Below are 18,073 nucleotides of genomic sequence, written 5' to 3'. Positions count from 1 at the left end.
GAGCCCGCCTGCGGTGCCCGGCGCGGCCGCCGGAGGCCGCCCGCCCCGCCGCGGTGCCCGCCCCGCCGAGCCGGCGCTGGGCGGCGGGGCGGAGCCGTGCGGACGGGCCGGGCCGTGCCGAGCCGGGCTGGGCCGAGCCGGGCCGGGCCAAGCCGAGCCGGGCTGCAGGCAGGAAGATGGCGAACGTGCAGCTGGAGTTCCAGGCCAGCGCCGGCGAGGCGGACCCGCAGAGCCGCCCGCTGCTCGTCCTGGGCCAGCTCCACAACCTGCACCGCCTGCCCTGGGCCCAGCTGCGGGGCAAGCTGCAGCCGCGGGTCACCGAGGAGGTGAGGCCGGGCGGGGGGAGCGCGGATCCCCCCTCACACCGCCACCGCCGCCCCTCCATCGCCACCGCCCCGCTGCCGCCGCCGCCTCTCCCGGCTGCCCGCGAGGCGCTTCCCGAGGCCGCCTCTCCTCTCCTCTCCCCGGCCCGGCCCGGCCCGGCCTCGTGGTACTCCCCGTGCCACGGCTGCGGCCGGGCGGCCTCGGGGTGCTCCCCGGGGGGCTGCGGACCCGGCCCGGGGGCTGGGGAGCGCCCGGCTGCGGCTCCGGGGCCTGCGGCGGGTAGGGGCCGGGGCCTGCCGGGCCTTGCTCGGGGGAAACCTGCACTTTCAGCAGCGGGAAGGGACTTCACCCGGCTGAGCGGTGCCCTAAAAGCCCCCCGAGGCGGCCCTAAAGAAAAAATGAAAAGCGAAACCCACCGGGGGCCGCTCGGCTCGGTGCTGCGGGGCGTCCCCGAGGCCCTGGGGCAGCCCCGGGTCGTGGCCGGAGCTGAGGGCAGGGCTGCCCCTTGGAGCGTGGGGCTCTTTCTTACCTTTTACCCGCTCTGACGGGTGGAAAGCGCTTTGCATGCCTCCCAGATGACAAGGTGCTGCCTGCCATTACAATAACCATCGAAATACACGCTCTGGGGTGGCAGATGGCAAGCTGGGGACTCAGCCTCGCTGCCTGCAAGGGGTGAAAGATATCGCGTCCCTTTCCTCCTCCCCTGCTTTCAGCTACGGCTGCGGAGTCTGTGGATCTATTTTTATTTAGATGGTGTTGATGGCTTGTGGCAGAACGATAGATGTTTTGCATCGCGGCTCTGAGGTTGCTAGATGCTTGGCAGTTTTATGTGTTGGGCTCTTGAGTCTCTTATGACAATATTTAGCCTTCTTTTTTGCTTTTAATTAAATTGCTGCATGAAAGAATAACGTGGGGCTAGTAAATCAGTCCATGTATTTATCACTAGCAAAATGGTATCAACTTAAAAGCGTCCGAAGCAGCCTGTGCATTAATGGCGTGCTTTTGAATTATAATTCATGTGGCTTAAGAGATACTTGAATGGAAAGCACATTTGTGTTTTCTGATTAATAAATGGGTTCATTATATTTCCTGCCTCTTTGCTGTCGTAGAGGTTATTGCATTTAAAAGGGTGTCATAATGTTTTTCCATCTTATTCCAACTATGTTGAGGCATTCTTAAATAAAGGATTTTAGTTGTTGGAAACAAAGTCTGATACAATTCTTTCTTTTTTTAATTCTTCTCCTCAGATATGGCAGTCTGCTTTAAGCACTCTGAACCCAAACCCTACCGACAGCTGTCCTCTCTACCTGAATTACGCCACTGTGGCCGCGTTGCCTTCCAGGGTCAGCCGACACAATAGTCCATCTGCAGCTCAGTTCATCACCCGCCTGGTCAGAAATTGTCTTCCAGGAGGTGTCAACAGATGTATTGTTGTAAGTGGCTGTTGGAAAACGCTTCTGGTGAAATGTCTAGTATTTTGTTGACTTTTTGGGATTTTAGCTGTATCCAAGGAGACAAAGGGTGGATGAGTGTTACCACTATAATTATACCAGCATTTATAAATGGTTTTGCTCTGGAGCATAAACAAGACCTAAGTATAATAGCTTATACATGCTCAAACAGTTGGAAGAAATTAAGGATGGATATGTATGAAATGTTTTCAACCAGTAACATCCATGCAAAGGGAAGCAGTAGTGGATTTTTTCAAAAAAAGTATTTAAGGCTTTAGCACATGGTACATATCATGCTTTAGAAGATTGACGTGGACTTCATACAGAGTGCTCTGTCTATATAGGATAGCCAGTTTTGGGTGACTCAACTTAGTCAATAAGTTTTAGAAATCCTAATGTAAACTAGTACTCTAGCACAAATCTTGTGCAGGAAAAGGTGCGCTACTTTGGTCACCTTTGGCATGAGCCAGATGAATTTGGTGGTTTTTCTTTCTATGGCTTCTCCAGATTAATCGAGAGTTCCAGCTTACTACGGAAAGCTCATATAGTCGGCGTCAATAACAAAATCTAATTATACTCTTCTCCTGGAAAACTTATTTGCAAGAGTATTAACTCTACTCATATTTTTTCCCTTGTACTTATATGTGGAGATGTTTAACTGAAACTTCTTTCCATCAGTAATTTCTGTAATGAACGTCAGAAAAATATTTTATATATTAAAAAGGTTTGGGTTGATATTAAGCACATTCTCATATCATTACTCTCATTGTTTTATTTGTTTCGAATACATACTGATGGTTCCCTTGCTTTTTTGTCTCAATCCTTGGGCTAACCAGTGTTAATTAGACACCTATAATTAAACCAGTCTAGTTCCCTTAATTCTACACAGTCAGGTCCAGCAATGTTCATTTCCATATGGGAACTGAGCTGAATGAGTTCAGTTTGGTGCTGTTTGTACTGCTTCCCCTCCCAAGCAAAGTGCAGTGTATGAGCGTGTCTCCATTCAGACATCAGTTCTTTTCCTCTTTGCCAATGGTAATGAATCCCTTTAAATGCAGTCTTCGTGTCCCTAATGTTACCTAATGTTACCTGACTTGATTCTCTTCTGGCTTTTTTTTTCAGATGGTCTGTGAGCGGTCTGAAGTTTTTGCTTCTGCTTGTGCGTTGGCCAGGGCTTTCCCACTGTTTACGCATCGGTCCAGTGCATCAAGACGCACAGAGAAGAAAACTGTAACGGTCGAGTTTTTCCTGGTTGGACAAAACAATGGACCAATAGAAGTGGCAACGCTTAAAGTAGGCTTTTGTTCCCCCCTTTCCCTTGTGATCGTTTGTTTTCATTATTCTCTGAAATCTTTTTTTAAATTTCTTCAGTTTGTTGCATGCACAAATGTGTACCTCAGGCTACATATGGCGTAGGTGTTGTATCTAAAGTACGAAATGATTCTAGATCAAAGTTCCTTGAAATTGTTCAGTTCAGAGCACAAGTGAGTAGAAATATTGAACATATTCTTGCAGCAAAGACTGAAGATGCTATTTAGAATGTATGTTTCAGGGGTGAAAAACACCAAACAAGTAACACAGATTCCTCTTTTCTCACATTTATCACAGATGCAAATAGTAGGGTTTTAGTGTTTAATACTATTATCTTCGGTGCGTGGGCTGCTCTCTTTTATTTGGGCACAATCTGTCTGTGGTGTGCAGGTGACTATCACACTGATGTCACTGAAGAGTTGTTTATTCTGGGATCACGTGTGGCTTCTGGTATTTGTGTGATGTACCTCTTTGTCTGAGTTTTTATAAAAAACTGTAGCCAGAAGGAAGACCCCTGAAGAAATGCTTCAGCTTGGGGATGAGCTGTACATAACAGTTCAGTGTTTGTCTAAGTTGTCTTTCAGTAGCAGGTAGTCAAAGATTGTTTCCCTTGCACCTGACTGTTTTAAAGACGAAACTACTCATCAGGTAACCTTTACTATTCTAGGGCATTATCTTCAAGATCCTAACTTAAAAGCTTTTCCAAGTATTGCACTTGAGCGGTTAGGTGACTTCCAGGTCAGTGTTCCAGATCTGTATTTCAGTGCACATTGACACTGTGATCTGATTGAGGAGACTGTTGCTACATCTGAAATTCGCAGAATTGCAGCTTTAGTGATTTTTTCCTTCTATAACTGTTACTGCATACTTTGTTCTTATTCTACTAAATGAGTTGGCTACAGCAAATGATGCCAGACCAGTCTTCAGGAAAATGAAAGAGAGATGTGCTATGAGTACAACAGTTGATCGTTGAATTTTCCCTTACCCCGAAATAATAATAATAAAAAAAATTCTTTATTTAAATATATATATATTTATATATATCTCCCATTCTTCCCTTTGATGTCAATGCCAAAACAACTGCTGGCTTCCTCCAAGCTAAATTTTCACCCCTTAAATTCAACCAGCACCAGACAGCTTGTGTAGAGCGTGGAAGAGGCATGTGGTAGCATTTTTTAGCTAAACCTCTCCCTAGGCATGTTGCCATATTCTGCACCTACTGCATTGTCCATGGTATTTTATGGTGAGGACTAGAGGGATTGTCACAGTTTTATAGGGCAATTACTTAAGGTTGTTGTTGTCCTGGTTCTCTTGAGTACCCTGGAAGCCAAACCCAGGCACAGCTTATTTCTGTGAGTGTCATGTTGATTCCCTTGGACTTGTCGTTAACGTTAGAGCACCTCCTTTTACCTGCATGACCCTAGTGGTGAATCACTCCCAACTTAGTCTGGCTCCTGAGGAGGTTCTTATCCCTTTAGGGGAAGTAAAGCAATCAAAGTAATTGTAGGGAATCAGGCACCACTCCAAAACAAGCCAAGGTTTATGAGTCTGCTGGGATACAGAATATATAGAGTCCTTAGGCCAGTCTGGCCAAGCTAAACTTCAGATACCTCAGCACAAATAACTAGCCAACACATCAGATTCTTTTGAAACCCATCTTGACTCACCCTTCTGCTGTGTGTGTGGTCTTTGGTGTAGTGTGGCTACTGGAAAACTTGAACAATTCCCTTCCACCTGGTCTTTTTTGCTTCAAGTTGTTGATTCCCAGGAGCTGAAAGTTAAAGCTTAGCCTCTGGTGCCTTCATTGTCCTTTTTCCAGGAGGATGCTTCTTTGAGGGAACAGCCTCAGTGTGCTTGCTGTGGGCCCTTTTGGTTCAGTCCATTCTTGTGTAGGTATGTCTGCTCTCAGTCCAGTTCTGCCACAGGAGCGAGGCAGTCGATGCATGTTTCACACAGATAGCTCATGTTTCACCTTCCCCATGTGCCTGCCATATAGAACGTCTTATGGTATTAATCTCTGTTGCACTGAACCATGCTGCCTGCTGTATTAAAACATGTTGTACATTATGTAATTGCTGCAGGTTTCCAGCCCAAGTAGTCTACAAGTTCATTGTGGCTTCCTGGATTTGTTTTATCTTGTCCTTCCAGCCCTCCACCTTGCTTTGCATTCTTGGTCTTGCTTTTAAAGCAGAGAACGCTACTAATTCTGCAGAATCAATTCACTGGAAGGAATCCAGTTGCTTAGAAATCAGAGCATAGGAAAAAATATCTTCTATTTAACACATATGGAAAATAAGTTAGCTTGGTTGACGTTAGTCAGTACTGCTCAGCTACCTGTGATCAGTTGCAGTTAGGCATTACTGTGCTCCAGGGGAATCCTATATCCAGTGTAGGCTGCTTAGGACTAGGTACAACATTATGCAGAAAACCACCTAAACCAAGACCGGTTCTTAAGTGTCTTCGCTTCTTTTTATAGTGCCTGGCAAGTGCTACAGAAGGAGTCAGACTGGCTGCTCGAATCGTGGACACCCCTTGCAATGAGATGAACACGGATAACTTCCTGGAGGTGGGTAATACAGCTGATGAGCAAGAGTTACATGTTGGAAGTCTTGACTACAGCAATAAAGAACTAGTGTGCCTATCTCTGAGCAAAACTGCTGTGTCAGTCTAGGAGATGTATTAAACAACCCGTTCAAGGATGCTCAGGCTATTTCTTTAGCTATTAATATTTAGTACAACTTACCAAAGTTGGAAGGAGATAGTGTAATGCTTGGTGTAAGGAACTGGGAGTCAGAAGAGGTGATGACACGGGCTCCTTTGCCAGTGCTAGTGCTTTCTTAAGCCCTATGGTGGTAAGTTTCTGAAATTATGGGACAGAAGTTGACATGCTTGCAAATCAGGATCTGGAAAGCTGTTGAGGGTGAAAATATTCCTGCCCTATTTCATCATGGTTCAGTAGAGTGAACAGCTGGCTTTTACCTCTGAAGATTTCTCTTCCTGGCAGAGCTTAAAGGTCAGATTTGCATTTCATGCAATACTAAATAGTCAAGGGTGTCAGTGAAATTAGACCATTGGAAACCAGCATCAGTCCCAAAATAGTGAATGTATGTGTGTACATGCAAAATCATGTAAAACCCGCATGTGGGTTTTATGACACAAATGTGTCCTGATGACTGACTGACTGACATTGTCCTTTTTCTTTTAATGATGAAGGAAATCAAAAAAGTTGGCAAGGATCTTGGGATTACTCCTACCATTATTCGAGATGAAGAGCTGAAGGAGAGAGGCTTTGGAGGTATATCTTGTTGAAAATTCCACTTTTTTCCTAGCAGTGAATTGAGATATTGTATCGTCTCCATTGTGATATTTTATTTATGCATTTCTGAAATGGTTTTATAGCCCACAGTATTCCAAGATACAGCCAGTCTTTTTGCAGTCTTTCTTGATTAATTGTGGCTTAACTGTCTTGTTTTCCAGGTATCTATGGGGTTGGCAAGGCAGCTCTGCATCCTCCAGCTCTAGCAGTTCTCAGTCACACTCCAGATGGTGCTACACAGACCATTGCATGGGTGGGCAAAGGTATTGTGTATGATACCGGAGGACTCAGCATTAAGGGAAAGGTACATAAACACTTCTGCTGTCTTTGCTTACCGTGTTGTTTCCTGATGGAAGTAATTCTGTTAATGTCCATAGAAACCAAAGAGTATCTGTTTGAGTAAACACTTGATTTACCATCATCTGTGCAGACACAAAATACCATGAGAAAAGACTATATAGAATTCAAGGAATATTTTACAGAGCTACTGGGTGCAATTTAAGTATTGCACACTGCTAGCAGAAAGTGAGAAACAAAGATGTTTCATTTCCGATTTTGGAGAAAGATACAAAACCCATTTGAGTCGACTTCAATGCGTGTCTTGTAATGAACATTTTTCCTTTTTCTAACAAATTAGCAGTAGAGGTTTAGTATTTTCCAGTTCTAAAGCAAGTAGAAGTAGACGTGCATGTGTTCCTTGCATTTGTTATGACACTGTCAAGACCAGAGTTGTAGAAGCATCAGAAACAGTAGTTTTATCAGGCTGTACTTTGAAACTGAAATCAAAAATTTTCTTTTTTTAAAAAATCTCTCTCTGTTTAAATAGACTACTATGCCTGGAATGAAGCGAGACTGTGGTGGAGCAGCTGCTATTTTGGGTGCCTTCAAAGCCACTGTAAAGCAAGTAAGTAAAATGTGTTAATTGATATCATGTAGCCTAGCATTGCCAAGGAGCAGGCTGGCTTTTGGATATATTCCCAGATATGGGGGCCAGCCTAATCCTAAAGTTCTGACCTGCCACCGCCTTTAGTGATCTTGGGCCACTCTGCTCTTTATGCTATTTCAGGAAACCGTTTCAAATCTTTGCTGGTATCTTGGGAATTGTGAGAAGTTGCTCAAGTGCTGATTTTTTGTTATGAGTCTTTCTAGAGCTTCAGGGTCTGTTCTGAGGATTGAGTTGACTGTAGTTCCTTGAATCAGATTCATACCTGAGTTATCCAGGTATAAAGCTTTATTGTTTAAGCTTTGGGATTTGGGGCAGCTGTTGTCCCTTAGTAAAGAAAGGGATGAGCAACTCAGGGTATGAAGCCTATCCGTATTCCAACTCCTGCACCAGTTCTAATATTAACCTACTAGGGAAGTGGCAGTTCTAGTCTCATCGGGAGCTGCTTGTTGGGCTCCTGTGGTCAGAAAGTAGTAGGGGAGCTGAGAAGAAGCCAAGCATTGAAATATGAAGAATTTTTTAAAAGTACGTTATGCTTTCCCAATATGAACTGGGGAGATGAAGTAGCTGCTGCCAATAAAACCCTGCCCTCTCCACAAATTCAGTCACTGAGTCTTGCTGACAGAGCAGCTATTGCCTCCAAGGAGTATCGAAAGTTCAAAGAACTTGTACTGCTGCAGATTAATGCATAGATCTGATGGAAGCTTTGTCCAGGGGATGATCATTGCCAAATTCCCATTTCTCAACAGCTTAGCTCTGTGCCTTGGCCTTAGCAGTATGTTTGATGTGGAAGAATTGTTAACTTCAGTTATCTGCAGAGACTTAAAATTGAAAACACATTTCTGAGCAGCATCATAGGAAAACTGCTAGGTTTTCATAACCAAGTCCTTCAGAAAGTTAGATCACATGTTTGCAGGGAACAAAAGCTAGAACTTCTACAGTGCTTTGGGAGAGGCTGGGAAAACCATGCATGTGGTACGTTCTCTCAGTGATTCAGTCCTTGTTTCAGAAGTATGTGTGCATGTAATTATCTGCACTGACAAGTTGCGTTCACAATCGCAGTAGCTGTGAATGTAAGTCATCAGATATTTCATATATGCGAATGAATAAACTGGTGGTAATCTGTTTGGACAAACTGAGCCTGAAGAAGCTGTCATACCTCACAAGAAGTCTGTGCCTTTGTATCTAAAAACAGGAGAATGTTATAGCTGCTTAGTATTACAATCCCATGCAAGAAGACTTGTTAATTAAATCCTTGCAGAAAATGTGTTCAGGTAGGCAGTGGAAATAATTTGTCTTTGTTACTGTTTCAAGACCTTTTTTTTAACACTCTTAAGAATAATATAAATGTGGAAGAGGTTTAAATTAGCTGCACTTTGTCAAAAAGACTGAAGTTTAAACTTCTGTTGGATAGAAAGCTCAGTAGGAAGAGGGGCAAAGGTTATTATCCATCTTCAGAAAATATCATCTGCCTACATGCTGTTCAGCAATTTTACAATGTGATTTTAAAAGCCTTTGGATAGCAAACACAACTGAGTTATTTTTTCCTTCAAATATGCATTTCATCCATTGTGAGCTTTCCAACACAAGGAAGAAAAGAAAACACATTTTCTAAATCCTTCTCACCTCCTGCATGTTAACGTAGGGAGTCCTGCTTTTAAAAAGCTGCAGGATGAGATTCAATAAAAGGCAGCTGATAGTGGAAGTGGGTTTACATTTTTTGACAGTAGATTAACCACATCTCCCAACTGGGGGAGGAAAATTTGGTGCAATTCAGTAAGAGATTCTTAACAGAGTGTTTTTTCATTGCGGACAATTTTGGAAGAGGAAAGGATCATAGATGGAAGGGTATCTTATCTACAGTGCTGTTTTCCCACTGGCTGGGCAAGCAGCTGTAAAGTTATTTTATGGTTTCTAGAGGCTGTGTGTTATTTTTGAAAGTTTTTGATTGATGTACTTGTCCTTTGGACTTTAGAACATGGGCTGATTCAGCAAGTCCACGTTACTTTGGCTACAGGACTTTTATTAAGAGATTGACAGTAAAACTGACCCTGTTTTCCCTAGGAGTTTGATGTCTTTAGGACTAGCTATCCCAGTTGAGGAGGAACGATGCTTTTATTTGTTTAGTGCTGCTGCCTCCCGTTGTGTTGGTAGGATCTTTCCACATAATACAGTCACTGTACAAACAAAATCTTCATGTTTTAAAATATCCATAACTATATAAGTGCGTGATTTTGAACCAAAGTAAACTAGATGGGATCTGGCAGAAAAGAGAAGGTTAAGGGGTAAGAAGAGTTTGAAAATGCTGTGTCCTTTGTAGCAGAAATTTTGTATTTATAAAAAAATAAAAAATGGAAAACAACTAATACTAGTCACGAATGATTTTTACTTTCACATGTAAAGAGAGAAGGTAGATACTGGTAGTATATATCTTATGTGCGTTCCAGGCTTGATTCTGGGCAGCAAGCTGTGTTGCTGGCAGTTGATAGATCCACTGAGACGTGGAGGAGTACCACGTTCCAGGGTTGCCATGGTCAAAGTTGCTTTCCAGAACAATTATCAGAGATGGAATCTGTTCATCTGGGGCTGTTTTTTTAGGAAAGTGTAGAGTTCACAAATGGCTGCGTATTAGCATTTATTATTTCCATCCTTTTCCATTAGTACTGTAAGCTCTCCTGTGATGCTGAAGAAGTGATGGGAAGGAGCTCAGTTTCTCAGGTGACCCCAATTGTGTCTTTGCTGTCACTGGAAACTAAATAAAAGCAGTGGAAAAAACAGGGTTTGGAAAATAATCCCAGGCATCCTGACTGGCTGTGTAACGTGCTGTCACAAGCCTTTTTAATTGTCATGCTCAAAGCATCTGTTACTTGGATCTTTCATTCTTTTTCAGAAAATGACTACAAAAGGTGAAGGGTTATAAAGTTAATACATCTCTGTTGTGAGTCTGTGTTGGAGTTGTACTGAAATTAAAGTACCACATCTTTGGAGGTGTATTCAGCTGATTTTCATTCAGGGGTACTGTAGTTCTGTGACTTAAGGGGTGTTTTTGGTGAGCCCAGCAGTTTTTTGGTGAGTTCAGAAGTCTAAAGCCAGGATTGCATGTTTTCTCCTTGCCTGCTTTCTGTAACTCTTGTCCTCAGCTACAAGATAAGACATTTATCGTAGATTTCCCATGTAATTAGTGGCATTGCTGCCATAAAATCATAATCCCACATTGACTTCAGTCCAAATAAATGAGCTTGGTGTGAATTGAAACCTATTTCTCTCCTATTGTTATTACAGGGTTTTAAAGACAATCTTCATGCTGTTTTTTGTTTGGCTGAGAATGCGGTTGGACCACGTGCAACAAGACCTGATGACATTCATGTTCTTTACTCTGGAAAGTAAGTTTGTGTCTATATCTTTCCTGGAAACACTGAGAGGAAATAATCTTTGGTTCTGTTTGTCTGCATACTGTATAGATTGTGAACCTCAACAGCTTCCCTAAGGATTGCTAATAGGATTTCAGACAGCCATAGTATGAGTTTTCTGCGTGCATAGAGTGACCTGTGTGGTATGTAAGTGCACATCAAGACACATATCATCTGTCATGAGATGAAGTTTCCTTAAAGCACTTGGGTTCCTGTGTTTGTTCCAGTACGACCAGTTTTCTGTTCCCCTCTGTAGTCTGTGCTGTCTCAGTTACAGAGGCAGGCTTGGACTGTCTAAGAATCTCCTGTGGTTTTAAACCAAGTGTGATACTTAGTGGAAAGCAGTAATTAGTAAAATCCCAGCCAGACATGCTGGGTGTTATACAGGCCTGACAGGCAGTGACAGTACCGTGCAGGCAGTATTATTATTACAGTTTTCCAGGTTTGTTCTGTCTGAATGCTTAAAACAGTGGAATATGTAGCAGTACAGTCCTGCAGATTCAAGTAAGAAAGTACATAAGGTTCGAGTCTGCCTTCTAACCAAGTGTTCTAGTCAGGATAGATGTGTCTTAACCTGTAATCTGAAGTATTGTTGTATTAAATGCCCTCTTTTCTTTCTAGAACTGTGGAAATCAATAACACTGATGCAGAAGGGAGGCTGATACTGGCTGATGGAGTAGCTTACGCATGCAAAGATCTTGGAGCTGATATCATTCTTGATATGGCGACTCTTACTGGAGCTCAGGTACTGATACAGACCTGCTAGTGGACAGGGGTGCATCCTTCTAGTGTCTGTGCATTATATGTACAATTTTAAGAGATTTGGCCGTAGCTGCAATGCCTTTGTCTATGTTTGTAGCACTACCTTTTTTTGTCAAGTACTTTTAAGATATTTTTTTTTCTTCTTGGTGGTTCTGTTAGATGGAAAGCAGCTATTAATGCTGAGAGTACAGAACTATTGTGTGCAGCACTGTCAGGCTTAATCCTTCCTGATTTTGTTGTATATTTCATTAGGGAATTGCTACAGGAAAGTATCATGCTGCTGTCCTTACCAATAACGAGGAGTGGGAAAGGGCATGTGTTAAAGCTGGCAGGAACTGTGGAGACCTGGTCCACCCTCTCGTGTATTGCCCTGAGCTCCATTTCAGTGAATTTACCTCTGCTGTAGCTGATATGAAGAACTCTGTTGCAGTAAGATACTTTTTTTTCTTTACATTTTTTTTTTATTAGATAAAAATATGCTTCTATGTGTATTCTGGATCACGTGTTCATCTGTTGATAACTGTCTGAAAGTTCTTCCTGTGGGTTCTAATCTTTTAGAAATGGATTGTATTAGGACCTCAAAGACCATTTAATTGGGGATTTTGCAAGATAAATGCCACTCCACTGATATTTAGCATCAATTTTAAATGGGGTAGCCTGCTGCAAAGTTGTCTATGGACTGCTTGCCTTTTAAACATAACCTTAAGATGAATGCTAAATTCCTGGATGGAGACCTTTGAAGAAATAAAATCAAGCATTCCTCAGATCGTATATAACCACTGGAGACAGTAACTGAGAATGGAAAAAACAGGAAATTGAGGACAGAGACCTCAGGGATTTCTGCAGCTGCTTTTGCAGAATTTGAGAGTTACAGTGTGCAGTAAGTTCCAAAAACACTGCAGAAATGATTTTGGGCAGAAGATGAAAAAAGCAGGACCAGATTGCTACCCAGGAATTAACTCAAAGCATTTACAGTATACATGACTAAAAACTGGGTTTTAGAGCCATCCATTAAGCTTTGAATTAGGAAAGACAGTTGTGCAAATCTATAGTCAAGAAGACAACACTGACGTTTTCTTTTCTTGCAAGACCAACTGTATTTTTACTGTTTCTGCAGGACCGAGACAATAGTCCAAGCTCCTGTGCTGGGCTCTTCATTGCTTCTCACATCGGTTTCGACTGGCCTGGAGTCTGGGTCCATGTAGACATTGCTGCCCCTGTTCATGCGGTATGTTCATAGGACTTCTGACATTTTACTCACCTCCCTCACACAAAACATTTGCTCTTGGGGTTCCTCCTCTGTTGGATGGAACATGTGCAATTTTTTCCCCTAAAAAAAACTATCCAATTTACTCCTCATCCCCCAACCCACCTTTGTTTTAAACCCAACTTATTCAGCTCATGCTCCAAATCCATGGTCCTGTTGGATGGAACATGCTCTTGAAGAATGCTAACACAGGTCCATCCTCAAGTCAGTGTGAGCTCTGTTCTTGTGAATCAACTGATGTGTTGGTTTAATCTAACAGTGACAGGTTGCAATAGCAGTAAGGATACAGAAGCGTAAGTCAAGCAGGCTTGACAGTGTTTCTCAAGTATTTGCTATGGCCGTGTGCTGTCAGTGCTTTTGATAGTAGCTAAATTAAACCAGCCCATACTATACAATCTGAAATGTGAATTGTTTTTTGTTTTCCAGGGTGAACGAGCTACTGGTTATGGCGTGGCTTTGTTGCTGTCTCTGTTTGGAGGGGCATCTGAAGACCCTTTGCTAAACATGGTGTCCCCTCTAGGGTGCAATGGAGACTCTCCCCCTGAGGATATGGAGAGGGATTCCAAAAGGCGGCGCCTGATTTAATGCGCCCCCAGCTCTATGTGACGGGGTGCATGTGTTACCTCACTTTGCACTGATTTGTTTTCAAGCAATGAAAATGTCACATGTCAGAAATTGCCATTTTTTTTACTATCATGATAAGATTTATTACTTGTTTCTGATAAAAACAGCCTGATTCATTTTTGTTAGTGTTTTTTTAAATTATTGGTGCAAACAGTTGCTGAACAATATCAGTGGTGCAGACTCCAGGCTCAGCTAACTGTACCAGGAGGAAGGCACATCTTCCTCTGAGCACCTCATGAAACCAAACTAAGTGCATTAATGCATGAGAAGCTCTCTCTATTCTGAAGAAGCAACTGCAGTTCTTGCTTACAAAGCCTTCTGAATTACTTATTTTACCTGAGGGTTTATCAGACATTTCTGCAGGCCCCACTACATCTCTGAACACAGGATAAGGAAAACTGTAGTTTTGGCATATTCAAAGACAATTTAACTTAGTAGTAAAGGAGATATAATGAGAAAAGGCCTTTAGTCTTAATACAGTGCTGTTCCCGCATGTGTAATGTATTTCTGACCAGTAAAATCTCTAAGTGATCCAGAGCATATCTCTACATAAATCTTTCATGTTCAAATTACAGAATGTATTCATGGTAAATGAGGAAAAAATTGGGGGGCTGTGATTGAGTAAAATCCGTTTACAAAGCAGAGTGGCTTCTTGCCACTTAATAAATTTATTATTATTAAAGCAGCTTACATATCCCATGTGGTGCTTCATAGTGTTATTTACATTTCTGAGAATACTGAGTGTTCCAAAGATTTGTGTGCAACCTCATTGCTCTGTTCAAATTCCTTTTGCCAGCACTCACACATCTGAAGACAGACCCTAACACAGTAACAGCTTATATTGATTGGTATGGTGCAGTTCTGAAGAACTGCAATGATTCATTTCATTTGTTTGATTCAACAGTAGTCAGGATGCGTAATATTAGTTTCTGTATAAAGTAGTCTCAAGGAGTTTCCAAGTAATAGCTTGGCGTGGACACACACAGGAAATGACTTGCCCCAATTTATATGTCAGCAGCAGAGTTAGGAACAGAGTGACCAACTTGTAATCAGTGTTAGTCCCTGCCTGGTGAATTCAAGCATCAGCCTTTGGAAACAGTTCTTGGCTCAAACAGCATTGATGTTGAAAAAATCCAACACAGCACACACTTTTGGCTGCTTTGAAGATAAAGTCAAGCAGAGTTGTGACAAATTATACCTTTCCCTGTGTCGGAGGTGATCTCTGGGGAGAACTGGTGCTAGATTTTAGATGGAAGTTCTAACAGTGATGTACACATCTGGTTTTGGCTTTGTCTTTTTGATTAAGGACCTCGTGAAAAGCCTGATGCAGAATGTAGAAGAAGTTTTTCATTTTGGTTTCTTGGCTGTATTTGATTTATAGGCAGAATGCAACATTTTTTTCTTGCCCAGAATTTCATTATTTCCTATATGTTCCTATTGCTTTTTTTTATTTCCTTGTCCACTTGATCACGGTTTTAGGAAATGTACATAGAAATAAAAGTTCTATCTTCAGTCATTCTAGATGATCAGTGTAAAGCACTACCTGCTACCAAAATCTGTTTCAGGAAATATGTCGAAGAGTTATTTTCATTTCTGATTCAGTCTGACCACTGAAGCTAACGGCAAAATGTTCTAATTTCAGTTCTCTGAAATCTCCATGCTGTCGAAACACTCTTCAGATTAATTAGTTCTAATTTAGAAATGTATGGTGTTTTGCCAAATGAGGCAGGTTTTTACATACACAGTAGCCTGCAGTTCTGTGGTGTACAAGATTATTATTCACTGAGTGCTGCAAGTCCAGATAAAAGAGAAATGAGATTTTAATAACTTAGGATGTTATTTTTCTTTTTTACTGTTTCTCAAAGCACATCATACCACTGGATTTAACTTGGAAGGCACGTAGTAGAAGCCATCTAATAAAATTAATATTGAAAAAATCTAATAGGAAATACTTGAAAAGGAGTAGAAGAGATAAATATTTAGGAAATCAAAAACTGAAAAAAGAGTTTAAATTTGCTTAAGCAGAGTAAAATAACCCAACACCTAATGAAGAGAAAGAGGTTTGATGCTTTTTGAAAAGGAGCTGTTCCAATGATTAAATAAAAATCAAGGTGGTTTTTGTTTTGCTTTATTTTTAATTAGCATCTCTTACTATTTCCCATGCACATTGTTATTTCCTTCTGTTTAGATAAGAAGTCTGTCCACTACAGCAGATTTAGATACCTAAACTGATTTGTGGTCTCTAGATAAAGTTTCAGATTTCCTTCAGTGTTTCAGATCTCATGCTTGTTAAGCTCACAATCTTTCTTAGCCCCCTAATGGACAGAATTTTAGCTCCACTAAGGCACACTTCTACCAGCTCCTGGATTTTCTTACCTACTTTCACATGAAGGACAATTTTAGCTTCTGCAGCATTTGCCCTGAAGTAGCTTGGTGCGAAGTCTGGAAACTATCTAAGAAAGGGGAGATGTCAAAACTGCCTTAGAAGTAGCAGATAACCAGTGTCAGAAATTATACACAGGATGGTTACCAAGCAGAAATAAGCCTGTATCAAACACAATTTGCAACTGGAATTTGCAACTGACGCCCATTTCTGCGAATAACTGAGCAGATTAAAAAGCTGTTTTATGTTCTTACTGCAGCAATTACTGTCCTGACCAAGTGCTTTGTGGTTATGAACATATTTAACTGCACAGTCCCCTCCATGTGACAAAGCAGTGCGTTACTTATGGGGAACACTTTCAGACAGCAGAGGTTTACCTCAGTGGATTTAGGTGACCACACCTGAAGTATATTCTGGTACCACTTAAGCAACTTTAAATAGAAGCACTCTCTGCTGGGCTATGTAGCTTAATAAAACTTCGCTACAGCCTATGTCCTCCATCAAAGATACCAAAGCTCTACAGGGCTCACTGGGTTGTGGAAAATAACCTTAATATCTAAATAAAGAAGTAAAATTTGGGGGCTCCTAAGCTCCAGGTTCCCAGCTGACCTACCTTCTGAGCAACTGCTAGAGACCCAGCAAGGTAGTGCAGAGCCTGACACCAGGCTCCAGAAGCAGCATAAAGCTAAGGAGGTATCTCTCTAGGTTGTTCTCTAGTTATTAATGCTTAAATTGCTGCAGATGTGGTGGGCCCAGCACTTTCAGAAGGAGATTGGTAATTAAGCATAAGCTAGTAGACCTGGGGAGTGCAGGTCACACCTTCCTGCTGACCTTAGAAAATAGAGTAGGCCTCTTAAGCCTGCTTGTTCTGTGGCATTAGCTCTCTGCCCATGTGTGTTTTGTAGTGCTTTCCCCAAAAAATGTGGATATTGGCTCCTTCCTGGTCTCACACAGCATTGCAACAGCAGGCTCACTATTTCCTTCTTGTTTTTTCCTCTGGGCAATGCTGCTGTTAGCTGAGGATTTCCTGGTGAAAGCTGACACAGGCATCGGGTGAGTTAGTGAGCTTCTCTGTCACAGCTATCGGGCTCCAGGGGCTGATGAATACTTGTACAACAGATTGGTTCTGCTTTTGGTAGTTTGCTATGAACAAAACTAGCTTATATTGGGAGGACAATAGTAAAGAAGGAGCTGGTGGGATGAACAGAGCTGTCCGAAACCAGGGCCCAATGTGCTTGGGACAGCAGTGACAGGTTGGGGCCTGGTGCTCTGGTGCACCAGAGCAGGCAAAAAGAGCTGGAAAGGCCTGCTCTGCATTATGCCAGACCCTGGGGTCTCAGCAATAAGCAAGTTAACAGCTGGGCGGAGGATGTGCTGCTTGTTCCAGGCTGTTTGAGTCAAAGGGAGTTTTGCTGGGCAGTGCTGTGTGGTGCTGCCCAGTCACAACAGCTCTTGTAGGAACAGAGCTGCCCACGCTGCATTTTCTGGGATGCAAGTCTGAACCAGCAGAGTTCTTCTGTTTGGTTTTGTGAGCAAGAGGGCTGCCTCCTCACCAGGAGAGGTGCTGAGCTGGTGATCTGTTGGCTTGCTTAGAGCAAAGAGGAGTTGGGTGCTTGAGGGGTTGTCCCAGACCAACGTGCTCAGTCAGGAAAAATCTCTGTAATGTTTTGATTGACCTTCAGCTTGCAAACCTTGCCACAGATTTTTCTGACTAGCTTCATTTTGTATGGAGCAAGTGAAGTCAGCTGCATGTACTACCACTTCTTGGCACTGCCAAACGCTGGCTGAATGAGATTAAACGGGACTTGCTACTTCCATGCTTCTCATTCTCCCTTAGCTTTTTTTTCAATCTTCCTCCCTGCCATGGGACTGAACAGCATTCAGCTAATCTGTGATGTGAAAGGACTTCTTCCCTTGTTCAAGTCCCTTGGCTACTGAGTTTTGAAATTGTATCTGTGTCAGCTCAGGTCAGAGAAGCCCCTTACCCTGTAACCGCCCATTACAAGGCTGGCAGAGGTGTCCAAGGGCTGGTGGTCACCCCTGGCATTGACTGACAAAGAGGCATAAGGAACAGAGGGGACCATGCAGTGCAAGTCACTATGAAGATAGTGCAGCCCCACACATATTTCACAACCATTTTCCTCTTCTGCCCTGAAGGTTAAGAATACTTCTGCAAAGAAAGAAATCTTTAGCTAATTGGCCACAGCTGTTCCAGAAGTTGTCATGAGAAGGGATTGCACAACAGGAGTCACTCACCTTCTCAGACTCCCTCCAGGCTTTCA

General features: G+C 42.5%; 1 protein-coding gene across 1 annotated transcript; it reads left to right on the top strand.

Annotated features, from left to right (window-relative positions):
- Positions 1–47: 47 nt before the first annotated feature.
- On the top strand, positions 48–14,093 carry NPEPL1 (aminopeptidase like 1). Its single transcript, XM_082773622.1, has 12 exons — positions 48–326; positions 1,572–1,757; positions 2,898–3,068; positions 5,563–5,652; positions 6,300–6,381; positions 6,564–6,706; positions 7,229–7,306; positions 10,628–10,728; positions 11,377–11,500; positions 11,770–11,946; positions 12,635–12,745; positions 13,211–14,093. Exons 1-12 carry the CDS (start codon positions 177–179, stop codon positions 13,367–13,369), a joined length of 1,572 nt encoding a protein of 523 aa, XP_082629748.1. The 5' UTR covers positions 48–176; the 3' UTR covers positions 13,370–14,093.
- The last annotated feature ends 3,980 nt before the right edge of the window (positions 14,094–18,073 follow it).

This window comes from Aythya marila (genome assembly GCF_965140915.1).
Source record: "Aythya marila genome assembly, chromosome: 16".
Lineage (NCBI taxonomy): Eukaryota > Metazoa > Chordata > Aves > Anseriformes > Anatidae > Aythya > Aythya marila.
The sequence above is the reverse complement of the archived record's forward strand: the minus strand, read 5'-3'. Positions and strand labels throughout refer to the sequence as shown.

What these genes read in the sequence shown, in the direction of transcription:
- NPEPL1 (XM_082773622.1), top strand. Translation starts at nt 177, where the DNA reads ATGGCGAACGTGCAGCTGGAGTTCCAGGCCAGCGCCGGCGAGGCGGAC. An exon ending in GACTCAGCATTAAGGGAAAG is followed by an intron (nt 6,707 to 7,228) that starts GTACATAAACAC and finishes CTGTTTAAATAG; the next exon opens with ACTACTATGCCTGGAATGAA. An exon ending in TTGCTGCCCCTGTTCATGCG is followed by an intron (nt 12,746 to 13,210) that starts GTATGTTCATAG and finishes TTTGTTTTCCAG; the next exon opens with GGTGAACGAGCTACTGGTTA.